This window comes from Giraffa tippelskirchi, chromosome 13 (genome assembly GCF_054371585.1).
Source record: "Giraffa tippelskirchi isolate mGirTip1 chromosome 13, T2T-mGirTip1v1.2.pri, whole genome shotgun sequence".
NCBI lineage: Eukaryota > Metazoa > Chordata > Mammalia > Artiodactyla > Giraffidae > Giraffa > Giraffa tippelskirchi.
In genome coordinates this window covers 79,020,622-79,038,970 of record NC_137287.1, presented here as the reverse complement: position 1 = coordinate 79,038,970, position 18,349 = coordinate 79,020,622, and the positions used below count along the sequence as shown (strand labels likewise).

Below are 18,349 nucleotides of genomic sequence, written 5' to 3'. Positions count from 1 at the left end.
AGCTCCATCTAGTCAAGGCTATCATTTTTCCTATAGTCATGTATGGATGTGAGAGTTGGACTATAAAGAAAGCTGAGGGCCGAAGAATTGATGCTTTTGAACTGTAGTGTTGGAGAAGACTCTTGAGAGTCCCATGGACTGCAAGGAGATCCAACCAGCCCATCCTAAAGGAGATCAGGCCTGAGTGTTCATTGGAAGGACTAATGCTGAAGCTGAAACTCCAATACTTTGGCCACCTGATGTGCAGAACTGACTCATTTGAAAAGACTCTGATGCTGGAAAGGCTTTATTATCTCTCCTTGCTATTCTTTGGAACTCTGCATTCAAATGGGTATATCTTTCCTTTTCTCCTTTGCTTTTCTCTTCTCGTCTTTTCACAGCTATTTGTAAGGCCTCCTCAGACAGCCATTTTGCTTTCTTGCATTTCTTTTTCTTGGGGATGGTCTTTGTTCCTGTCTCCTGTACAATGTCACAAACCTCCATCCATAGTTCATCAGGCACTCTGTCTATCAGATCTAGTCCCTTAAATCTATTTCTCACTTCCACTGTATAGTCATAAGGGATTTTGATTTAGGTCATACCTGAATGGCCTAGTGGTTTTCTCCACTTTCTTCAATTTAAGTATGAATTTGGCAATGAGGAATTCATGGTCCGAACCACAGTCAGCTCCCAGTCTTGTTTTTGCTGACTGTATAGAGCTTCTCCATCTTTGACTGCAAAGAATATAATCAATCTGATTTTGGTGTCGACCATCTGGTGATGTCCATGTGTAGAGTCTTCTCTTGTGTTGTTGGAAGAGGGTGTTTGCTATGACCAGTGCATTCTCTATTGGCAGAACTCTATTAGCCTTTGCCCTGCTTCATTCAGTACTTCAAGGCCACATTTCCCTGTTACTCCAGGTGTTTCTTGACTTACTACTTTTGCATTCCGGTCCCTTATAATGAAAAGGACATCTTTTTTGGGTGTTAGTTCTAGAAGGTCTTGGAGGTCTTCACAGAACTGTTCAACTTCAGCTTCTTTGGCATTACTGGTCGGGGCATAGACTTGAATTACCGTGATATTAAATGGTTTGCCTTGGAAACAAACAGATATCATTCTGTCTTTTTTGAGATTGCATCCAAGTACTGCATTTCGGACTCTTTTGTTGATTAGCAAGACAATAGCAAGGAGAGATAATAAATCCTTCCTCAGCAAGCAATGCAAAGAAATAGAGGAAACAATAGAATGGGAAAGAGCAGAGCTCTCTTCATGAAAATTAGAGATATCAAGGTAACATTTCATGCAAAGATGGGCTCAATAAAGGACAGAAATGTTATGGACCTAACAGAAGCAGAAAGTATTAAGAAAAGGTGGCAAGAATACACAGAAAACGGTACAAAAACGATCTTCATGATCCAGATAACCACGATGGTGTGATCACTCACCTAGAGCCCGACATCCTGGTATGTTGAAGTCAAGTGGGCCTTAGGAAGCATCACTACAAACAAAGCTAGTGGAGGTGATGGAATTCCAGTTGAGCTATTTCAAATCCTGAAAGATGATGCTGTGAAAGTGCTCCACTCCATACGCCAGCAAATTTAGAAAACTCATCACTGGCCACAGGACTGGAAAAGGTCAATTTTCATTCCAATCCCAGAGAAAGGCAATGCCAAAGAATGCTCAAACTACCGCACAATTGCACTCATCTCACACACTAGTAAAGTAATGCTTAAAATTCTCCAAGCCAGGCTTCAGCAATACGTGAACGGTGAATTTCCAGATGTTCAAGCTGGTTTTAGAAACGGCAGAAGAACCAGAGATCAAATTGCCAACATCCGCTGGATGATCGAAAAAGCAAGAGAGTTCCAGAAAAACATCTATTTCTGCTTTATTGACTATGCCAAAGCCTTTGACTGTGTGGATCACAATAAACTGTGGAAAATTCTGAAAAAGATGGGAACACCAGACCACCTGACCTGTCTCTTGAGAAACCTGTATGCAGGTCAGGAAGCAACAGTTAGAACTGAACATGGAACAACAGACTGGTTCCAAACAGGAAAAAGAATAAGTCAAGGCTGTATATTGTCACCCTGCTTATTTAACTAATATGCAGAGTACATCATGAGAAATGCTGGGCTGGATGAAGCACAAGCTGGAATCAAGATTGCCGGGAGATATATCAATGACTTCAGATATGCAGATGACACCACCTTTATGGCAGAAAGTGAAGAAGAACTAAAGAGCCTCTTGGTGAAAGTGAAAGAGGAGAGTGAAAAAGTTGGCTTAAAGCTCAACATTCAGAAAACTAAGATCATGGCATTTGGTCCCATCACTTCATGGCAGATAGATGGGAAACAGTGGAAACAGTGTCAGACTTTATTTTTTTGGACTCCAAAATCACTGCTGATGGTGATTGCAGCCATGAAATTAAAAAACGCTTACTCTTTGGAAGGAAAGTTATGACCAACCTAGACAGCATATTAAAAAAGAGAGACATTACTTTGCTGATAAAGGTCAATCTAGTCAAGGCTATGGTTTTTCCAGTGGTCATGTATGGATGTGAGAGTTGGACTATAAAGAAGGCTGAGCACCAAAAAATTGATGCTTTTGAACTGTGGTGTTGGAGAAGACTCTTGAGAGTCCCTTGGACTGCAAGGAGATCCAACCAGTCCGTCCTAAAGGAGATCAGTCCTGGGTGTTCATTGGAAGGACTGATGTTGAAGCTGAAACTCCAATACTTTGGCCACCTGATGTGAAGAGCTGACTCATTTGAAAAGACCCTGATGCTGAGAAAGATTGAGGGCAGGAGGAGAAGAGGATGAGATGGTTGTATGGCATCATTGACTCGATGGACATGGGTTTGGGTAGACTCTGGGAGTTGGTGTTGGACAGGGAGGCCTGGCATGCTGGGATTCATAGGGTCACAAAGAGTCATACATGACTGAGCGACTGAACTGAAGTGAAGTGAACTGATGCTGGGAAAGATTGAAGGGGAGAGGAGAAGGAGCCAACAGAGGATGACATGGTGGGATGGCATCACTGACTCAGTGGATATGAGTTTGGTTAAACTCTGGGAGTTGATGATGGACAGGGAGGCCTGGCATGCTGCAGTCCATGGGATCACAAAGAGTTGGACACGACTGAGCAACTGAACTGAACTGAACTCCAATGTAAAGTAAAGATGAAATAAACAATGTTCCAATGCTGAAAAAATTGTATAGGCCAGATTTTCTACTCTTTTTGTATGCTACCTGATAAATAAATTTGATGCTATAAGAAAGATAAAGCACCTGATCTTGTTTTAAGCCATGCCTCAAGAGTGCTCAACTTGGAAGGGATCAGGTCTCCTGTCTGCTGCTCAATTCTTGCCAACTGAGCAGGAACCCAGAGACTCCAAATGGCAGCTTCACTTAAGTCGTTCTTTTTCATTTGCTCTCCCTTGGTGATTGCATGGGTTGGGACAAAATTGCAGTTACCAGAAACAATTGCCTTCTTCGTTCTATGGCTGCTCTTTAATGGATGTGTGACTGCTGTCTTCATACGTCCTGGAGACTATTTAACAATCTGAGACTGATCAGGCTGGGTGATCCATGCCATATGCCTTATTGCCACCAAACTCAAGGAAGAGAGAAAAAAGAACAGCTACAATCTGTCTCTTGGAACTGCTGCCTTCCCCTTGCTCAGAGCCAACTCACAGCCTCTCAACTCTTCCTGGAACCAGTCTTCTACAGTCGCACTCACTGCCAAGTCATGGTCAGGGTGCTGTTTTCCCAATGGTCTTAAAGTCGTGTCCATCACTAAGTCATGTCCAACTCTTGCAACCCCATGGATTGTAGCCTGCCAGGGTCCTCTGTCCATGGGATTCTCCAGGCAAGAATACTGGAGTGGGTTGACATTTCCTTCTCCAGTGGTCTTCATGTAGGGATATGAAATCACATCCATCGTTCTCTGCCACTCATCCATCAGTCCCTCCACAGTCCTCTGAAAAGTCACAGTGCCCAGGTCTCACAGTGAGGGTCATTCAGAGTGAGGGTCCTGGGGGATATTATTGACTTGTAAAGGTGAATGTAGATGGTAGGTGTTCAGAGGCGTTAACGTTGCCAACAGAATACAATAAATAAAACGCTCTAAGACAAGGATGTAGTGGGTTACAAGGAAAAAAGAAAGAGCAAAAGAGAAATGTTTCTTCCGTGAGAGCCTTTCTTATCTTCTTGTGGGAAGCTGGAAGATTTGAAAACCAGCTGCAGAAAATTTATTCCAATTAAGCATGTATTTTGAGTATCTTCATGCTTATATTTGTGAGCAAAACTCTTGAATAGTGGTTTAATTTTTCAGCTCATGGCACCTAGCTTAGTTCTGTGCTCGTAGGTGCTCAGCAAGTAAGCAAATTGTTACTTCAAAAGAATCCTATCTCTTGTCGCTTAAAAGAACCTCAGAGAAACTAAGAATTAAAGAGATTAAGCTCAAGGCCACACAGCTAGGAAGTTATGGAATCCAAACATGAAGCCAAATCTGTACTTTTTCCTGGTCATTGGAGAGAGCATGAGGCACAAAAATCATGCTTAAGAGCAGAAACTTGGGGGCCAGACTCCCTGGGTTGGAATTCTAACTCCACCACTTACTAGCTCTGTGATCTTGATCAGAAGAGTAGCTTTGCCTTGGTTTTGGCATTTGTAAAATGGGGGTAAGAAAAGTATCTACTTTAAATATGAAATAAATCAATGTGTATAAAATACCTAGAACAATGCCTGATATACAGTGAGCACTCAGTTAATCATTTTAGCTATTTTACATGATTACTGAAGTCAGGAAGTATATTCCATACAGTAATAAAAATCCATGAATTATGCTGTAAGTTCCCGTATGCTGCAATTCTTGAAAATATATACATTAGGAGGGGGTAAAGTGACTGAAAATACTCACAGCTTTTCTTTGCAACTCAAGTGAATCATCATTCTCTTCATCACCATCAACATCTTCATCAGCTTCATCACCACCATTTTCTACATTATCACCATCAACTTCATTATTTTCATCACCAACTTCCATATCAAGACATGTTTGCTTTCTGTTTCACTCATAATTACAAACTTCTCTGCCAGAAAAAGAAGGAACCAATGTAAAGATCCTCATGCTTGAATCAGGTTAAGCGGGACAGAAATGCTTATTTTTATTTCACTGTGCCTTGTGTGTATATATCAGACTCTTTCAGCCAGTAAGACAGCCTGACACAGTAGAGACAGATTGAAAATCCCAATTCTTGTCATTGTCCATTTAGCAACCCCTGATCTAGTGGAAACTCAGTTTCCTTGTACCTGAAATGGAAGAAAAAATAAGATAGAGAGAATGACATAGAGAATGTCAAGCCCAGATGACACTAGGTAGTCATTGAATAAACAGACTTTGTCAGTGTTTTGTTCTGTCACAACCATTTCCTACCAGACACAAGTTAAGGTAAAAAGCAAGTATACTTTAAGATCAAATGGGATTAATTAAATGCATGATAAAGAGGAATAAGCAAATACATTGGAAGCTAAAATATTTCCTGTCATTATGCATCACATATATCTCTGAGCCTCCCAGAAGCCAGGACAAAAATTGAATGTCCTGAAAAGGAAGAAGTATACCAATGCTTCAAAAGAAATAAACAGTGAAATAAATAAATAGCCAGAAATAGTGATACTTTTCTCACGTGAAATCTTATAAAGGTAATGTTGAGTGATATGATGAACAGGTCTCCTGATACCAATGTCATTTTTATTTTTTTTTTAATAAATTTATTTATTTTAGTTAGGGGCCAATCACTTCACAACATTGCAATAGTTTTTGCCATACATTGACATGAATCAGCCATGGGTTTACATGTGTTCCCCTTCCTGGACCCCCCACCCACCTCCCTCCCCATCCCATCCTTCTGGATCATCACATTGCCCCGGCCCTGAGCCATTGTCTCATGCATCGAACATGGAATGGTGTTCTGTTTCACATATGATAATATACATGTTTCAATGCTATTCTCCCAGAACGTCCCACCCTCACCTTCTCCCTCAGAGTCCATAAAATTGTTCCATGCATCTGTGTCTCTTATTCTGTCTCGCATATAGGGTTATCGTTACCATCTTTCAAATTCCATATATATGCATTAGTATACTGTATTGTTGTTTTTCTTTCTGGCTTACTTCACTCTGTATAATGGGCTCCAGTTTCATCCATCTCAGTAGAACCGATTCAAATGTATTTTTTTTAATGGCTGAGTAATATTCCATTGTGTATATGTACCACAGCTTCCTTATCCATTCGTCTGCTGATGGACATCTAGGTTGCTTCCATGTCCTGGCTATTGTAAACAGTGCTGCGATGAACATTGGGGTACACGCGTCTCTTTCAATTCTGGTTTCCTCGGTGTATATGCCCAGCAGTGGGATTGCTGGGTCATATGGCAGTTCTATTCCCAGTTTTTTAAGGAATCTCCACACTGTTCTCCATAGTGGCTGTACTAGTTTGCATTCCCACCAACAGTGTAAGAGGGTTCCCTTTTCTCCACACCCTCTCCAGCATTTATTGCTTGTAGACTTTTGGATAGCAGCCATTCTGACTGGTGTGAAATGATACCTCATTGTGGTTTTGATTTGCATTTCTCTAATAATGAGTGATGTTGAGCATCTTTTCATGTGTTTGTTAGCCATCTGTATGTCTTCTTTGGAGAAATGTCTGTTTAGTTCTTTGGCCCATTTTTTGATTGGGTCGTTTATTTTTCGGGAATTCAGCTGCAGAAGTTGCTTGTATATTTTTGATATTAATTGTTTGTCTGTTGCTTCATTTGCTATTATTTTCTCCCATTCTGAAGGCTGTCTTTTCACCTTGTTTATAGTTTCCTTTGTTGTGCAAAAGCTTTTAATTTTAATTAGGTCCCATTTGTTTATTTTTGCTTTTATTTCCAATATTCTAGGAGGTGGGTCATGGAGGATCCTGCTGTGATTTATGTCGGAGAGTGTTTTGCCTATGTTTTCCTCTAGGAGTTTTATTGTTTCTGGTCTTACATTTAGATCTTTAATCCATTTTGAGTTTATTTTTGTGTACGGTGTTAGGAAATGTTCTAGTTTCATTCTTTTACAAGTGGTTGACCAGTTTTCCCAGCACCACTTGTTAAAGAGATTGTCTTTTCTCCATTGAATATTCTTGCCTCCTTTGTCGAAGATAAGGTGTCCATAGGTGCGTGGGTCTATCTCTGGGCTTTCTATTTTGTTCCATTGATCTATATTTCTATCTTTGTGCCAGTACCATACTGTCTTGATGACTGTGGCTTTGTAGTAGAGCCTGAAGTCAGGCAGGTTGATTCCTCCAGTTCCATTCTTCTTCCTCAAGATTGCTTTGGCTATTCGAGGTTTCTTATATTTCCATACAAATTGTGAGATGATTTGTTCTAGTTCTGTGAAAAATACCATTGGTAGCTTGATAGGGATTGCATTGAATCTATAGATTGCTTTGGGTAGTATACTCATTTTCACTATATTAATTCTTCCAATCCATGAACACGGTATATTTCTCCATCTGTTTGTGTCCTCTTTGATTTCTTTCATCAGTGTTTTATAGTTTTCTATATATAAGTCTTTTGTTTCTTTAGGTAGATATATTCCTAAGTATTTTATTCTTTTTGATGCAATGGTGAATGGTATTGTTTCCTTAATTTCTCTTTCTGTTTTCTCATTATTGGAGTATAGGAATGCAAGGGATTTCTGTGTGTTAATTTTATATCCTGCAACTTTACTATATTCATTGATCAACTCTAGTAATTTTCTAGTAGAGTCTTTAGGGTTTTCTATGTAGAGAATCATGTCGTCTGCAAACAGTGAGAGTTTTACTTCTTCTTTTCCTATCTGTATTCCTTTTATTTCTTTTTCAGCTCTGATTGCTGTGGCCAAAACTTCCAAAACTATGTTGAATAGTAGTGGTGAAAGTGGGCATCCTTGCCTTGTTCCTGACTTTAGGGGAAATGCTTTCAATTTTTCACCATTGAGGATAATGTTTGCTGTGGGTTTGTCATATATAGCTTTTATTATGTTGAGATATGTTCCAATGTCATTTTTAATCCAGGTTTTTACATGGATCTTTTAATAAGTAACCTGCCTAACAAGCTGAGAGGTTAACATCAAAATCCCTTTCAGTTCAAATGGTTTCTTGAGGGGATTAAGTAATCCCACGTAGTGATAGTACAACGGAAGAATTTAGAAAGCATAACCACTCTGAGTGCTATGGAATAAGGACTTTATTACAGGAATTCAAGTTTGCAAGAGTGTGGGAGGTGCTGGGGAAGAAAAGGTCCAAAAAAGAGAGATGGAAGGTGAGGGGCCAGTCACCAAGCTGGCCTCTGGAAGCACTGCCATGGGTGGATATGTTGGAGCTTTCAGAGCAACTTGAAAGCCAAGCACATCCTGCAACTGAAGTGGGACCCTCACCTGCCAGAGCTGTGTAATAGTAAGAGAGACTCCACATGATTGCTTAAACCTGCCAAGCACACTGCCACTGACATCCTGGTTCTAGGACCTCATCCTAGTATGCCTGGGTAGTCTTCCTCCTTCAAAGACACACAAACCCAGCCTTGAATTGGGCCAGGACATTATATGTCCTCTCACACATCCATTGCAAGACATTCCTTTAGCATATTGTTCTTAATTCCATTGCATAATTAAGGTCTTCATTTTATTGTCCATACATTGGACTCTGGTGAGAAGGTGTAAGCTTGTTCTCATCATGAAAGCACAGTCCCTTATTTTGCAAATGGGGTCAAGGTACCAATGATCTGCGCTGAAACATGGCAAGAAAGAAGGGTGGTACTCCATGCTTTGCATCCTCCATAACACATTTATCCAAAAAATTATGACCAAAATCATAAAAATAGACAGTCCAAGAATCCCTAAACACAGGAACCCCTAAAGACAGACCACGAGTTTCAAGAAGAAATGTATTAAAAGCCCTGTACTTTATTTTGTTCATGAACAGAAAAACTTCTAATAAGCCAAATTTCTAAGAGAAGGAGGAGCTGTTAGCTAAAAACGACTTGCAAATTAAGTTCAAAGCCTGGACCATGTGCTCTGGACATTTTTTTTTTCTTTAAAACATTTGCTAAGTGTTCAAGAATGGACACATCACAGATTTGTTCGATTTATTCTCTATTGATATGAACAAGTCATGACCGAGATAGAATAATTCTATCTCTAGTTCTCAGTGTTTGCTCCCTGTAACATTTCACTGGACTGCATCAGTTAGTATTTATGTAGCTCTATTTGAGTAGAGTCTTTGAGTTCTGGTTATTTATTTTTGTACCATCTTAAGTGGTTCAGACAGTAAAGAGTCTTCCTGTATTGCAGGAGACCCATATTTGATCCCTGGGTCGGGCTGGGTTGAGAAGATTGCCAGGAGAAGGGAATGGCTACCCACTCAAGTATTCCTGCGTGGAGAATTCCACGTACAGAGGAGCCTGGCAGGCTACAGCCCACGAAGTTGCAAAGAGCTGGACATGACTGAGCAAGTAACACAAGGAAGTTTCCATGGTTCTGTTATTGTAAGATCAATTTGTTAGTAGTCATTAAATCAATATAACAGGAAAAGTATTTTCACTTTCTGTAATTCACATGATTTTCACAGAGGGTACCTCCTGCTAGGTTGCACAAGCAAACATACTCTTGAGTACCTTCATGGTTTGAATATACAGGCTTGAGAGAGAAAATTCAAGGGACTCTTGAGTTCCATATCTGAGTTAATAACGTTGTGAAAGGCTGTCAGTGCATTGCAGGGAAAAACCAACTCTGACTCCAATGTTGGAATTGTTTCTTTAACTTGCTTTTCATTGCTTTTGTTATTATAATCTTACATAATGGCTGGCCTTAGAGAATCCTGCCTCTCTGCCTGACTGTTAAACTAAAGTGCCTTTGTTCGGTGCCTGTCTACTTTTGGATGGCAGGAAGGAAGAAATGAACACATCCTCTGCCTGAGGCTTGCCATTTTAGGAGATATTTGCAAGATTAATTGGCCTTTTTACTTTGTTTCCTCACCTTCTCCCATTTTTATTCAATAAAAGAACCTGGCATCCAGACCTCAGTAAGATGGTTATTTTGAGACATTAGTCTGCTGCTTCTTCATCACCCAGGTTTTCCTTGCATCAGTACCTTATTTCTGATTTATTGGCCTGTCCTTTGGTGAGCAGAGCCAGCTTGGACTCTGTAGCAAATGGATACAAGGAGAGTATCCATTGTAGTGAAGGCGTGAAGTGAAGTGAAGTGAAGTGAAGGCGTCTGTGATAAAGCAGTCTTCAGGAAATTTCAGATACCTTGAGGGGGATTAGGATTCCCCCAGGCCATCTAACTGGGGCTTGGGACAATTCTATATAGGTCCCAAAGGCTGGAAGAGTCCGTGGAGATCTCTGGGTTACTTTGGATCTATGTTTGTCTCTTTTACATTCATGTGTGCTTATTTAAAATCCAAGGTAATCTTGTGAACAAGATAGCTTGTGTTTGGGGGACAAAATAATGTTTCAAGAGGTTACACAACTTGTCCAGCATCTTTCTGATAAGGCTCGGAACCTAGATCCTGTCACCACACCAGATACTTTTTTAAAACTAGAAGATGAAAGATACAAGGTTAGACACAAAGTCTTTCAAGTATTTGCCTTTCCAAGTGATGGTGGCTGAAACTGTGATTGGAGGGGTATTCAGTGCTTTTTGAGAACATGATCACAAAACTGGGAAGACATTTTCTTCTTCTGTTTGGTGACCTCATCAGCTTAATTTTCTTCTCCTTGTTGCAATTTGTCCCAGTTTTCTTTTCCTATTTTCACACCAATTCATTCTAGTCTAAGAAGTCACTACCATGCTCCCATTAATACTAAATGCAACATTTTAAACTGAAGATCTTTAATATCCACTTTGCAAAACTTCTCAAGACTGCCAGATGCATAAATTTTCTCATTGACAATACATTAGATATTTTCCTAAGAAACTACATTCTTTGGTTCTCTAATAATGATCAGACTAAGAGACTTTAAAAAGCTATCTCTTTCCCTTGGTTACTGTTGTGATAAGTAACACTTATGTAAAAGGTAAAACTTTAGATTTAAATTTTGATTTCTTCCCAAAACACAGAAGTATCCTTTGTGGTATAAGCTAACTTATTTGTATCTTAGCCTTGTATTTGTATCCTTTAAACTTAAATTTTTGTTTACAATTTTATTTATTTATTAGTTTTTGCTTGTGCTGAGTCTTTGTTGCTACACAGGATTTTCTCTAGTTGCCACAAGCAGAGGCTACTCTCTAGCTGTTGTGTGCAGGTGTCTCATTGCAGTGGTTCCTCTTGTTGCAGAGCATGGACTCTAGGGTGCACAGGCAGCATGTGGACTTCGTAGCTGCAGCTCCTGTGCTCTAGAGCACAGGCTCAGTAGTTGTGGTGTTTGGGCATAGTATCTCTGCAGCATATGGGATCCTCCCAGATCAGGGATTGAACTCATGTTGCTTGCATTGGCAGGCAGATTCTTTACCACACGGCCACCAGGGAAGCTCTATCCTTTAACTTTTAAAAACCATTTTTGGGCATGCCATTACGTAATCATTTTTCAGCCCAGAAAAAAAAATAATAGAAGGAACAGTAGAAATTCAGTCCTGTATTTGTGTACAGACATTTGGAGTAATTCCATCATATGATTTTATTCTCACCTTGGCCTCTTATTTTGAAACTGCTCTTCAGAGTTCTCACGTTTGTGTCTATGTTGTGGTAAATTGTTTTAGCATGGTAATATGCTTAGATCAATTGCTGGCAGCAGTAATGTTAGTATCAATCATGTACAAATGTGTAATAACTAGGAGACGGATGGTATTACTCCCCTTCTTTTAGCCTGGTACAGTTTGCTCTTCTGGAGGATGCCTTTAGTACAAAGTAATTTCCAGAGAAGTCTGAAGGCACATCAGTCAAGCATTCAGAATTCTTTCAGCTCCTCTCATCCTCAGAGGGAGGGGGCAGTCCATGCAGCAGCAGGGACTTGGCCAGAACCATGGACAGAGCCACTACATGGATTCTAGATGCTTCTGAGTGCTGTCATCCAACGTCCTGCAACCTCTAACCCAGCACTTTATGCCCTTCAAACACACACACACACACACACACACACACACACACACACACACTCTTTCTTTACTTACCTCTCTCTCTGCTTCTGTATCCCTTGTTTCCTAGCCCTCAATGTTAGATTTCCTAACTGTTCACAATTTTGAATTCTGGTATTTTGTCCTGGGAACTTTTCTCCCAAATTCTGATTTTCCCATTTTATCTATGCCTCCTAACACAGTTTTTCTTAATATTATTGCATTTTCCCCAATGTATGTCACATTTTTGTTCTTATTTGTTTTTACCTTGGCTACTATTTGTATTCAGCCGCCCTCCCAGGAGGCTGAAGTTTGTTTTGGTTATATTTATCATAAGTGCTGCATTTAAATCTGTAATAACTTTAATACACATGTATTCTATGTCCTGAAAATACATAGCAAGTGTCATATTTCACATAGGTAGTGTGTTGGTCAAGATGTTAGCAAACAAGAGATGGAATATGCAGATGGGTAACTAAGGACAGTGTATTAAGGGACTGTTTACAAATGTATAGAAGGATCAAGCAAACCCAATGAAACATAGTTGAGCTCCCAGGACTAGCGACCTATGGGAGCCATTGTTCTTTCAGCTTGAAGAGACAAAGTAAGGGAGTGGTCAGTGGAATTGGAGAGGAGTGGGCTTCACTGGTGCTTCAGGTGGTAAAGAATTCACCTGCAGTGCAGGAGACCTGGGTTCAATCCCTGGGTTGGGAAGATCCCCTGGTGAAGGAAATGGCAACCCACTCCAATATTCTTGCCTGTACAGAGGAGCCTGGCGAGCTACAGTCCATAGGGTCACAAAAAGTCAGACACGACTGAGCGACTACACATACATCATATGGAGAGGGCTCTGCAACAAAGCTGTGGCATTTAGAAAAGGGATGAAGTCAATACATGGTGACCCAAAAGGATGAGAGCCTAGAAATAAAAACCTCCTTCCCTACTCTCCAATTTGTTTCAACAGTTCTTCCCATTGACTGAATCCAATGGGATGCCATAAAGCAATGAATCTCATTGATGTGACCCATAAAAGTCAGCCTCCCAGGGCATAGCACACATTGGAGAAAGGTGAAGAGGAGATCTGAAGAGGAAAACAGTAATTACCAGGGAGATATAATATGCATCGCTGACATCTACATAATAAAACAACAATGTTGAAAATTACTAATATATCATAAACTCAGATGTATTATAGACCCAGTTTATCCATATTCACCACTTGATGGCCTCATAACAAGTAGCTGACCTCAGAGGTCTCTTGCTCAGATATTTTGTTCTCTCTCGAGTGTCAAATCTCATTATTCTTCATGGGATTCCTCACTCAATACCACTCACTCAATAAACTAGACAAATATGAGTAGGTAACTCACCATTGTCTAATGCTCTAGCCTATTTTTGAAATGCCTTCAGGCCAATATATTCAGCCACATGAGAATGATTGACTTCATGTTCTACCAAAATCTTTTCCTCAATTTGTTCATTGATTTAGCTTTTTTAAAATTTCCCTTGATTAAGGCTGAATATAACCCTTAAATCTGAACACAGCCACACTGCTCTGGTTTTTGACAAATCGCCTCAGCTAAAAGACGCAAGCTCATGCTTCTTATTTATTCGTCTGTTCTTGCCAACTGAACTTGCCAGTTCCTCCTGGTGTATGTCTCCTGGGAAAGAGGAGAGGAGAAATAATAAGGGCACCTTGAAGAAACAATGTAATTATATATAACGTACTATGGGCAAGACATCTCATGTGGAACTGAGAACAAGAGCCCTCCTTCCTTGTCATTGAAAGAAATATGAAGACTCACTCTAACATAGGTGTATATCTTTGCAAACATTTATTTTTATCACCACTGAATCCTGGAATTTACACACTGCTACATAGTAAAATGACTAGCTGACTTTCCCTCATGAAGACTGAATTGATGACTTGACTTTTCTACCCCTATACTTCAACCAGCTGAGTCAACCCATCATCAACAAGCCACCAGACATGAGTTTGTGACATAAGACTAGGAGCTATCATAGCTGGTTGGAAATACGAACATGGAATGATTTTTCTTAATATCCACAGACAAACAACTGATGAAGGGGAAGACAAAGAAGTCAAGAAGAAGGAGGAAAAGGGAGGAGAATGAGAAGAAGGGGTGAGGAAGGAGGAGGAAGAGGGAGAAGAATAGAAATTACTCTGATTGTTACAATCTGGAATGTGTTCAAAAGTCTAAGGTCACATAACTAGATTCCATTATCTTTTATCAACTCTAGGTTTCACATACTGTATTATGGCTTAGTCTGAGTTGATGCATTTTGAGTCAAGATCAGCCTTACCTCCATCATCCTCAAACTGAAACATTGCCATTTAAGTCAGATTCAGACCCCAGCGATGTCTACTTGGCTATTCTGAAGAAAATGTCCAAAAGGACACCCACTCTAATTCTTGAGGTCTCTATGATGAGAGTGATTCATTCTTCCACATAGAAATTAAATTATTGAAATGTTATTTCCCAACACTTTAGAACAATATATCACAGATATATTGAAGATATTAATTTTAAAACTCACCTTTTAAATTAAAAAGTCTGAAGTCAATCATTCATATAGGTTTTCAATCATTTGAATTGGTTTGTGAAAATACACTTTTCAATTAAAATGTCTATAGATGCTGGACTTTGCTTGGTATATGGTCTGGATTGCTGTTCAACAAATATTATTTCCCTTTACTCTCCCACTATAAGCCATGTTAGGCTTGGCAATGTGACTTGCTTTGACAAATAGAATACTAGTGGACATGATGCAATGGCAGCCTTAAGTGTTGTTCCATGGCTTGGCTTGGATTTTGAGCTCCATTGGTAAGTCCTAAGAAGAGCATGCCTCAGGTAACCACTGCCACTTCAACTTTGGCTTCAGAAAAAAATAAACATGGAAAAGTGAAGTCACTCAGTCGTGTCTGACTCTTTGTGACCTCATGGACTGTAGCCTATCAGGCTCCTCCATCCATGGAATCTTCCAGGCAAGAGTACTGGAGTGGAACCAAACTCATGGATTAGAGACAAACTGAGCCAACATGCAGCTTAAAGTAAAGCCAGTCAGCCAGCCTAGATCAGCCAAACCACAGGCAACTGTAACATGAGAATAAAATACTTGCTCTAAGCCATTGAGTTTAGGGTGATTTGTTACACAGCACTGCAATGGCAATAGTGGACTGCTACACTTTGTATGACTGCATTGTCATGCTTCGTGTACCATAGCATAGCCTCATGAAATCAATAGACTTTAAGAGATATGATAAGCATGAGAAATGAGTGCTTTGTCAGAAATATTTTTATTGAAAATTAGCCCTAAACAAAATCTTAGACACAATCAGTCTAACGAAATACTACCCCCAACTTACATCAAAGCTCAGAGGATGAAGCCACTTACCCCAGGTCCCATGGCTAAAATAAGAGAGAGCATGAAACAAAGGAGTCTTTACTTCCAGCCTGTGATCCTTCACGTGAACCACGTCAGGGATGTAAAACACAGGAGTCATTAGTCTGGGTGAACATTCTTGCAACTTGAGCAATTCAGGCCGTATTATTTTTGGTGGTGGGAGGCTAATTGTGACCAAATCACCAGATCTTTGATTATTCCACAAGAAGCCACATTTTGGACTTTCTTATGGGAAATGATTCATTTCCAAAAGATGGTGACTATTTTTTTTTTAACATTGTAATCCATACAAAAATACAATACTTGTTAACCAGGTGCCACTAGCATAAGTTAATACATCATGGAGTGTGTTATTAGACATTAAGAATACTATTATTAGGTCCTATATGAATTGTAATCTCCTGATTATAGAATTTTGAAAAAGAAAATAATTCTATAAAAGCTGCTAAGTATTGTTTTAAGTAGCTATTCCTAGATGTATGTTTCTAAGGTGTAGGTTTGGTTTACTATCTTTAGTGTCATAAGAAGACAAAACAGATATTGTATGATGAAGTTTCTTAAAAATAGATTAGTCCATGTTTCCAAAACCGTGAAATTATAGAATATTTTCAGAAGAAATAGGAAGAGGGATATCTGAGAGCACAGCCATAAATTTATAGCTGTTCCTCCAGCATTTAAATTACATGATATATCAATTTCTCTGCTTGGGTGATGTCATCCAATCCAATACTAAAGAACGTATAATTACTGAAAGAATTTAGGTCTAAGTAAGGACTTTCCTAGAATCAGATGTTTCTTGCAATGGCAGAATTAGCCTTTAAAAACTAGTATACACATTTTAATATTTGAACTTTTATTTTACACATAAAATTCTTACCTTTTCAAATTCTAGTTTACATTTTCTAACAAGCCATGTGCTTTGTTCTCTCTGAATTATTTCTATGTGAGGGGTAGTTTGAAGAGCTCAAAAAATCTCCCTGTTAAAGATAATTTCCATAATCATTCAAAAAAAAGTGAATTGAAGATTTGCTGTGTTTTTTTTAAAGACTATGAAACAGAAAAGGAAATAACACAAGGTAGAGAATTCATGAATAGGTAATCACTTTCTACAGACAATAAGCAATGTTCCAATAAGCCCTGAGAAATAACTAATTAATTTTCCAAGTGAGCAAACATTATTTTGTAGTCCTGTAGACTTAAAGAGGAATCTAAAGATAGTGAAGAGCAATGTGTTTCTAATTTTCAAAAGAAGACGAAAAAGTCCCTTGGTCCTCATTGTTTAGCTTCTTCAAATCCTAGCAAAATAATAGAACCTAAATTAGCACAAAAAATAAATTTTTACTGTCCTGAAAAATAAGGAAGCAGTGAGTAGCTTCTATTTATGAAGAGTCGATTAGTCTGAATAAATCTGATGGCTTGTTGATGAAGTTATAAAATGAATACAACCCATTCTAGATTTAATGCCTTGCTGATAATAAAACTCTCACTAAAGCCCCATGAGTCCTCCCCACTGTATTAATTTAAGACAGCTAAGATATAAAAGTCAGCTGAGACTTCACAACTGAAGAAAAAAACAGAGCTAGGTCATTTAAGGAAAAGGTATAAACTGGTAAATTCTACAGGAATGAGAGATGGGACCATCCGAGTCCCAATGATTTAAAAGGAGTGAGGATGTGGGAGGAAGGCTCAAAAGGGAGGGGATATATGTGTACATATAGCTGATGCATGTTGTTGTACAGCAGAAACTAACACAACATTGTACAGCAATTATACTTCAATTAAAAATGAATTAAAAAATAAAAAATAAATGAAAGGAGTGGATGCATGCCAAATAGCTAATTAAAATTTTTCAAGCACCTGAATTTTAAGTTAGAGCAAATATGAGAATGTAAATAAATACTGCAGGGAAATGAAGTGAGATCTTAGAAAATAAGAATTATCTGGAGAACATTTTTTAAAAGCTTGATCAATATTGAGTTCAAAATTTGGCAGAAACCTATAAGGTGACAACAGCACTTCAGAAAGCTTAACTATGGACTTGAGGGTGGAGAGGGGGAGGACAGTGTCATTAGGAAGAATCCACCTGAAGAGGTTGGTAACACACTGTGATCGTAGAGCATTGTGGCACACTGTGAAATTATATTATTACTGCTCTTAAGGGCTTCCCTTGTGGTTCTGTGGTAAAGAATCTGCCTGCCAATGCAGGAGACACAGGTTTGATCCTTGGGTTGGGAAGATCTCCTAGAAGAGGAAACAGCAACCCACTCCAGTATGCTTGTTTGGCATATTCCAGGGACAGAGGAGCCCGATGGGCTACACTCCATGGGGTCACAAGGAGTTGGACATAACTGAGCATGCAGGCACCGCTCTTAAAGAGCTCAGGGTGAACTCAACAGAAATGGAAAAGCCCAACCTGATTTCTAACAAGGAGGTATTTTAAATTGTACCTTCTGTTTTTCATACCTTACTCCCCTTCACCTCACGCAATTTGATTACCCATCCATCCAATTGAAGAGATGTGAACAGAATTATCTTTCTGCTAATGGTCCAAAGACGATTCAAAGATCCAGAATCCTCTCCTAGGACTACTTCTATCTTTCCCTCTCCTCCACCGTGATGGGTTTTCCTTCACCTGACACTCTCTGGGGCCAAAATTCTCCCCAGAAATATGTCTGAATGAGAGGATCCCAATCACATCTTGGGTGGTTCAGACACTTTTAATCACACATAGGGCTGTTGACTTACAGTTATGAAGCCATGAAATGAAATATTCTGGTCTTTTCAGGACAATTTCTTCAGAGAGACTTGAGTGG

At 39.3% G+C, this 18,349-nt stretch overlaps 1 protein-coding gene across 17 annotated transcripts in view; it reads right to left on the bottom strand.

Moving 5' to 3' along the window:
* The window catches only part of LOC145533454 (uncharacterized), a 103,770-nt gene extending 88,764 nt beyond the window's left edge, over nucleotides 1–15,006 (bottom strand). For 14 of the 17 annotated variants that reach the window (XR_014074078.1, XR_014074080.1, XR_014074079.1 and 11 more), the window contains exons 1-2: nucleotides 14,670–15,006; nucleotides 4,903–5,074 (exon numbers count right to left, since the gene is read on the bottom strand). Coding sequence is in view for 3 of the 17 variants with exons in the window: in XM_081560877.1 (XP_081417003.1) it covers nucleotides 4,903–5,028 (126 nt within the window). In the remaining 14 variants the exon portion in view is untranslated. Of the gene's footprint in view, nucleotides 1–4,902; nucleotides 5,075–13,297; nucleotides 13,772–14,435; nucleotides 14,575–14,669 lie in introns of those variants that run through there. The other 3 variants (XR_014074090.1, XR_014074087.1, XR_014074086.1) reach the window with 3 other exon arrangements.
* Nucleotides 15,007–18,349: the final 3,343 nt, after the last annotated feature.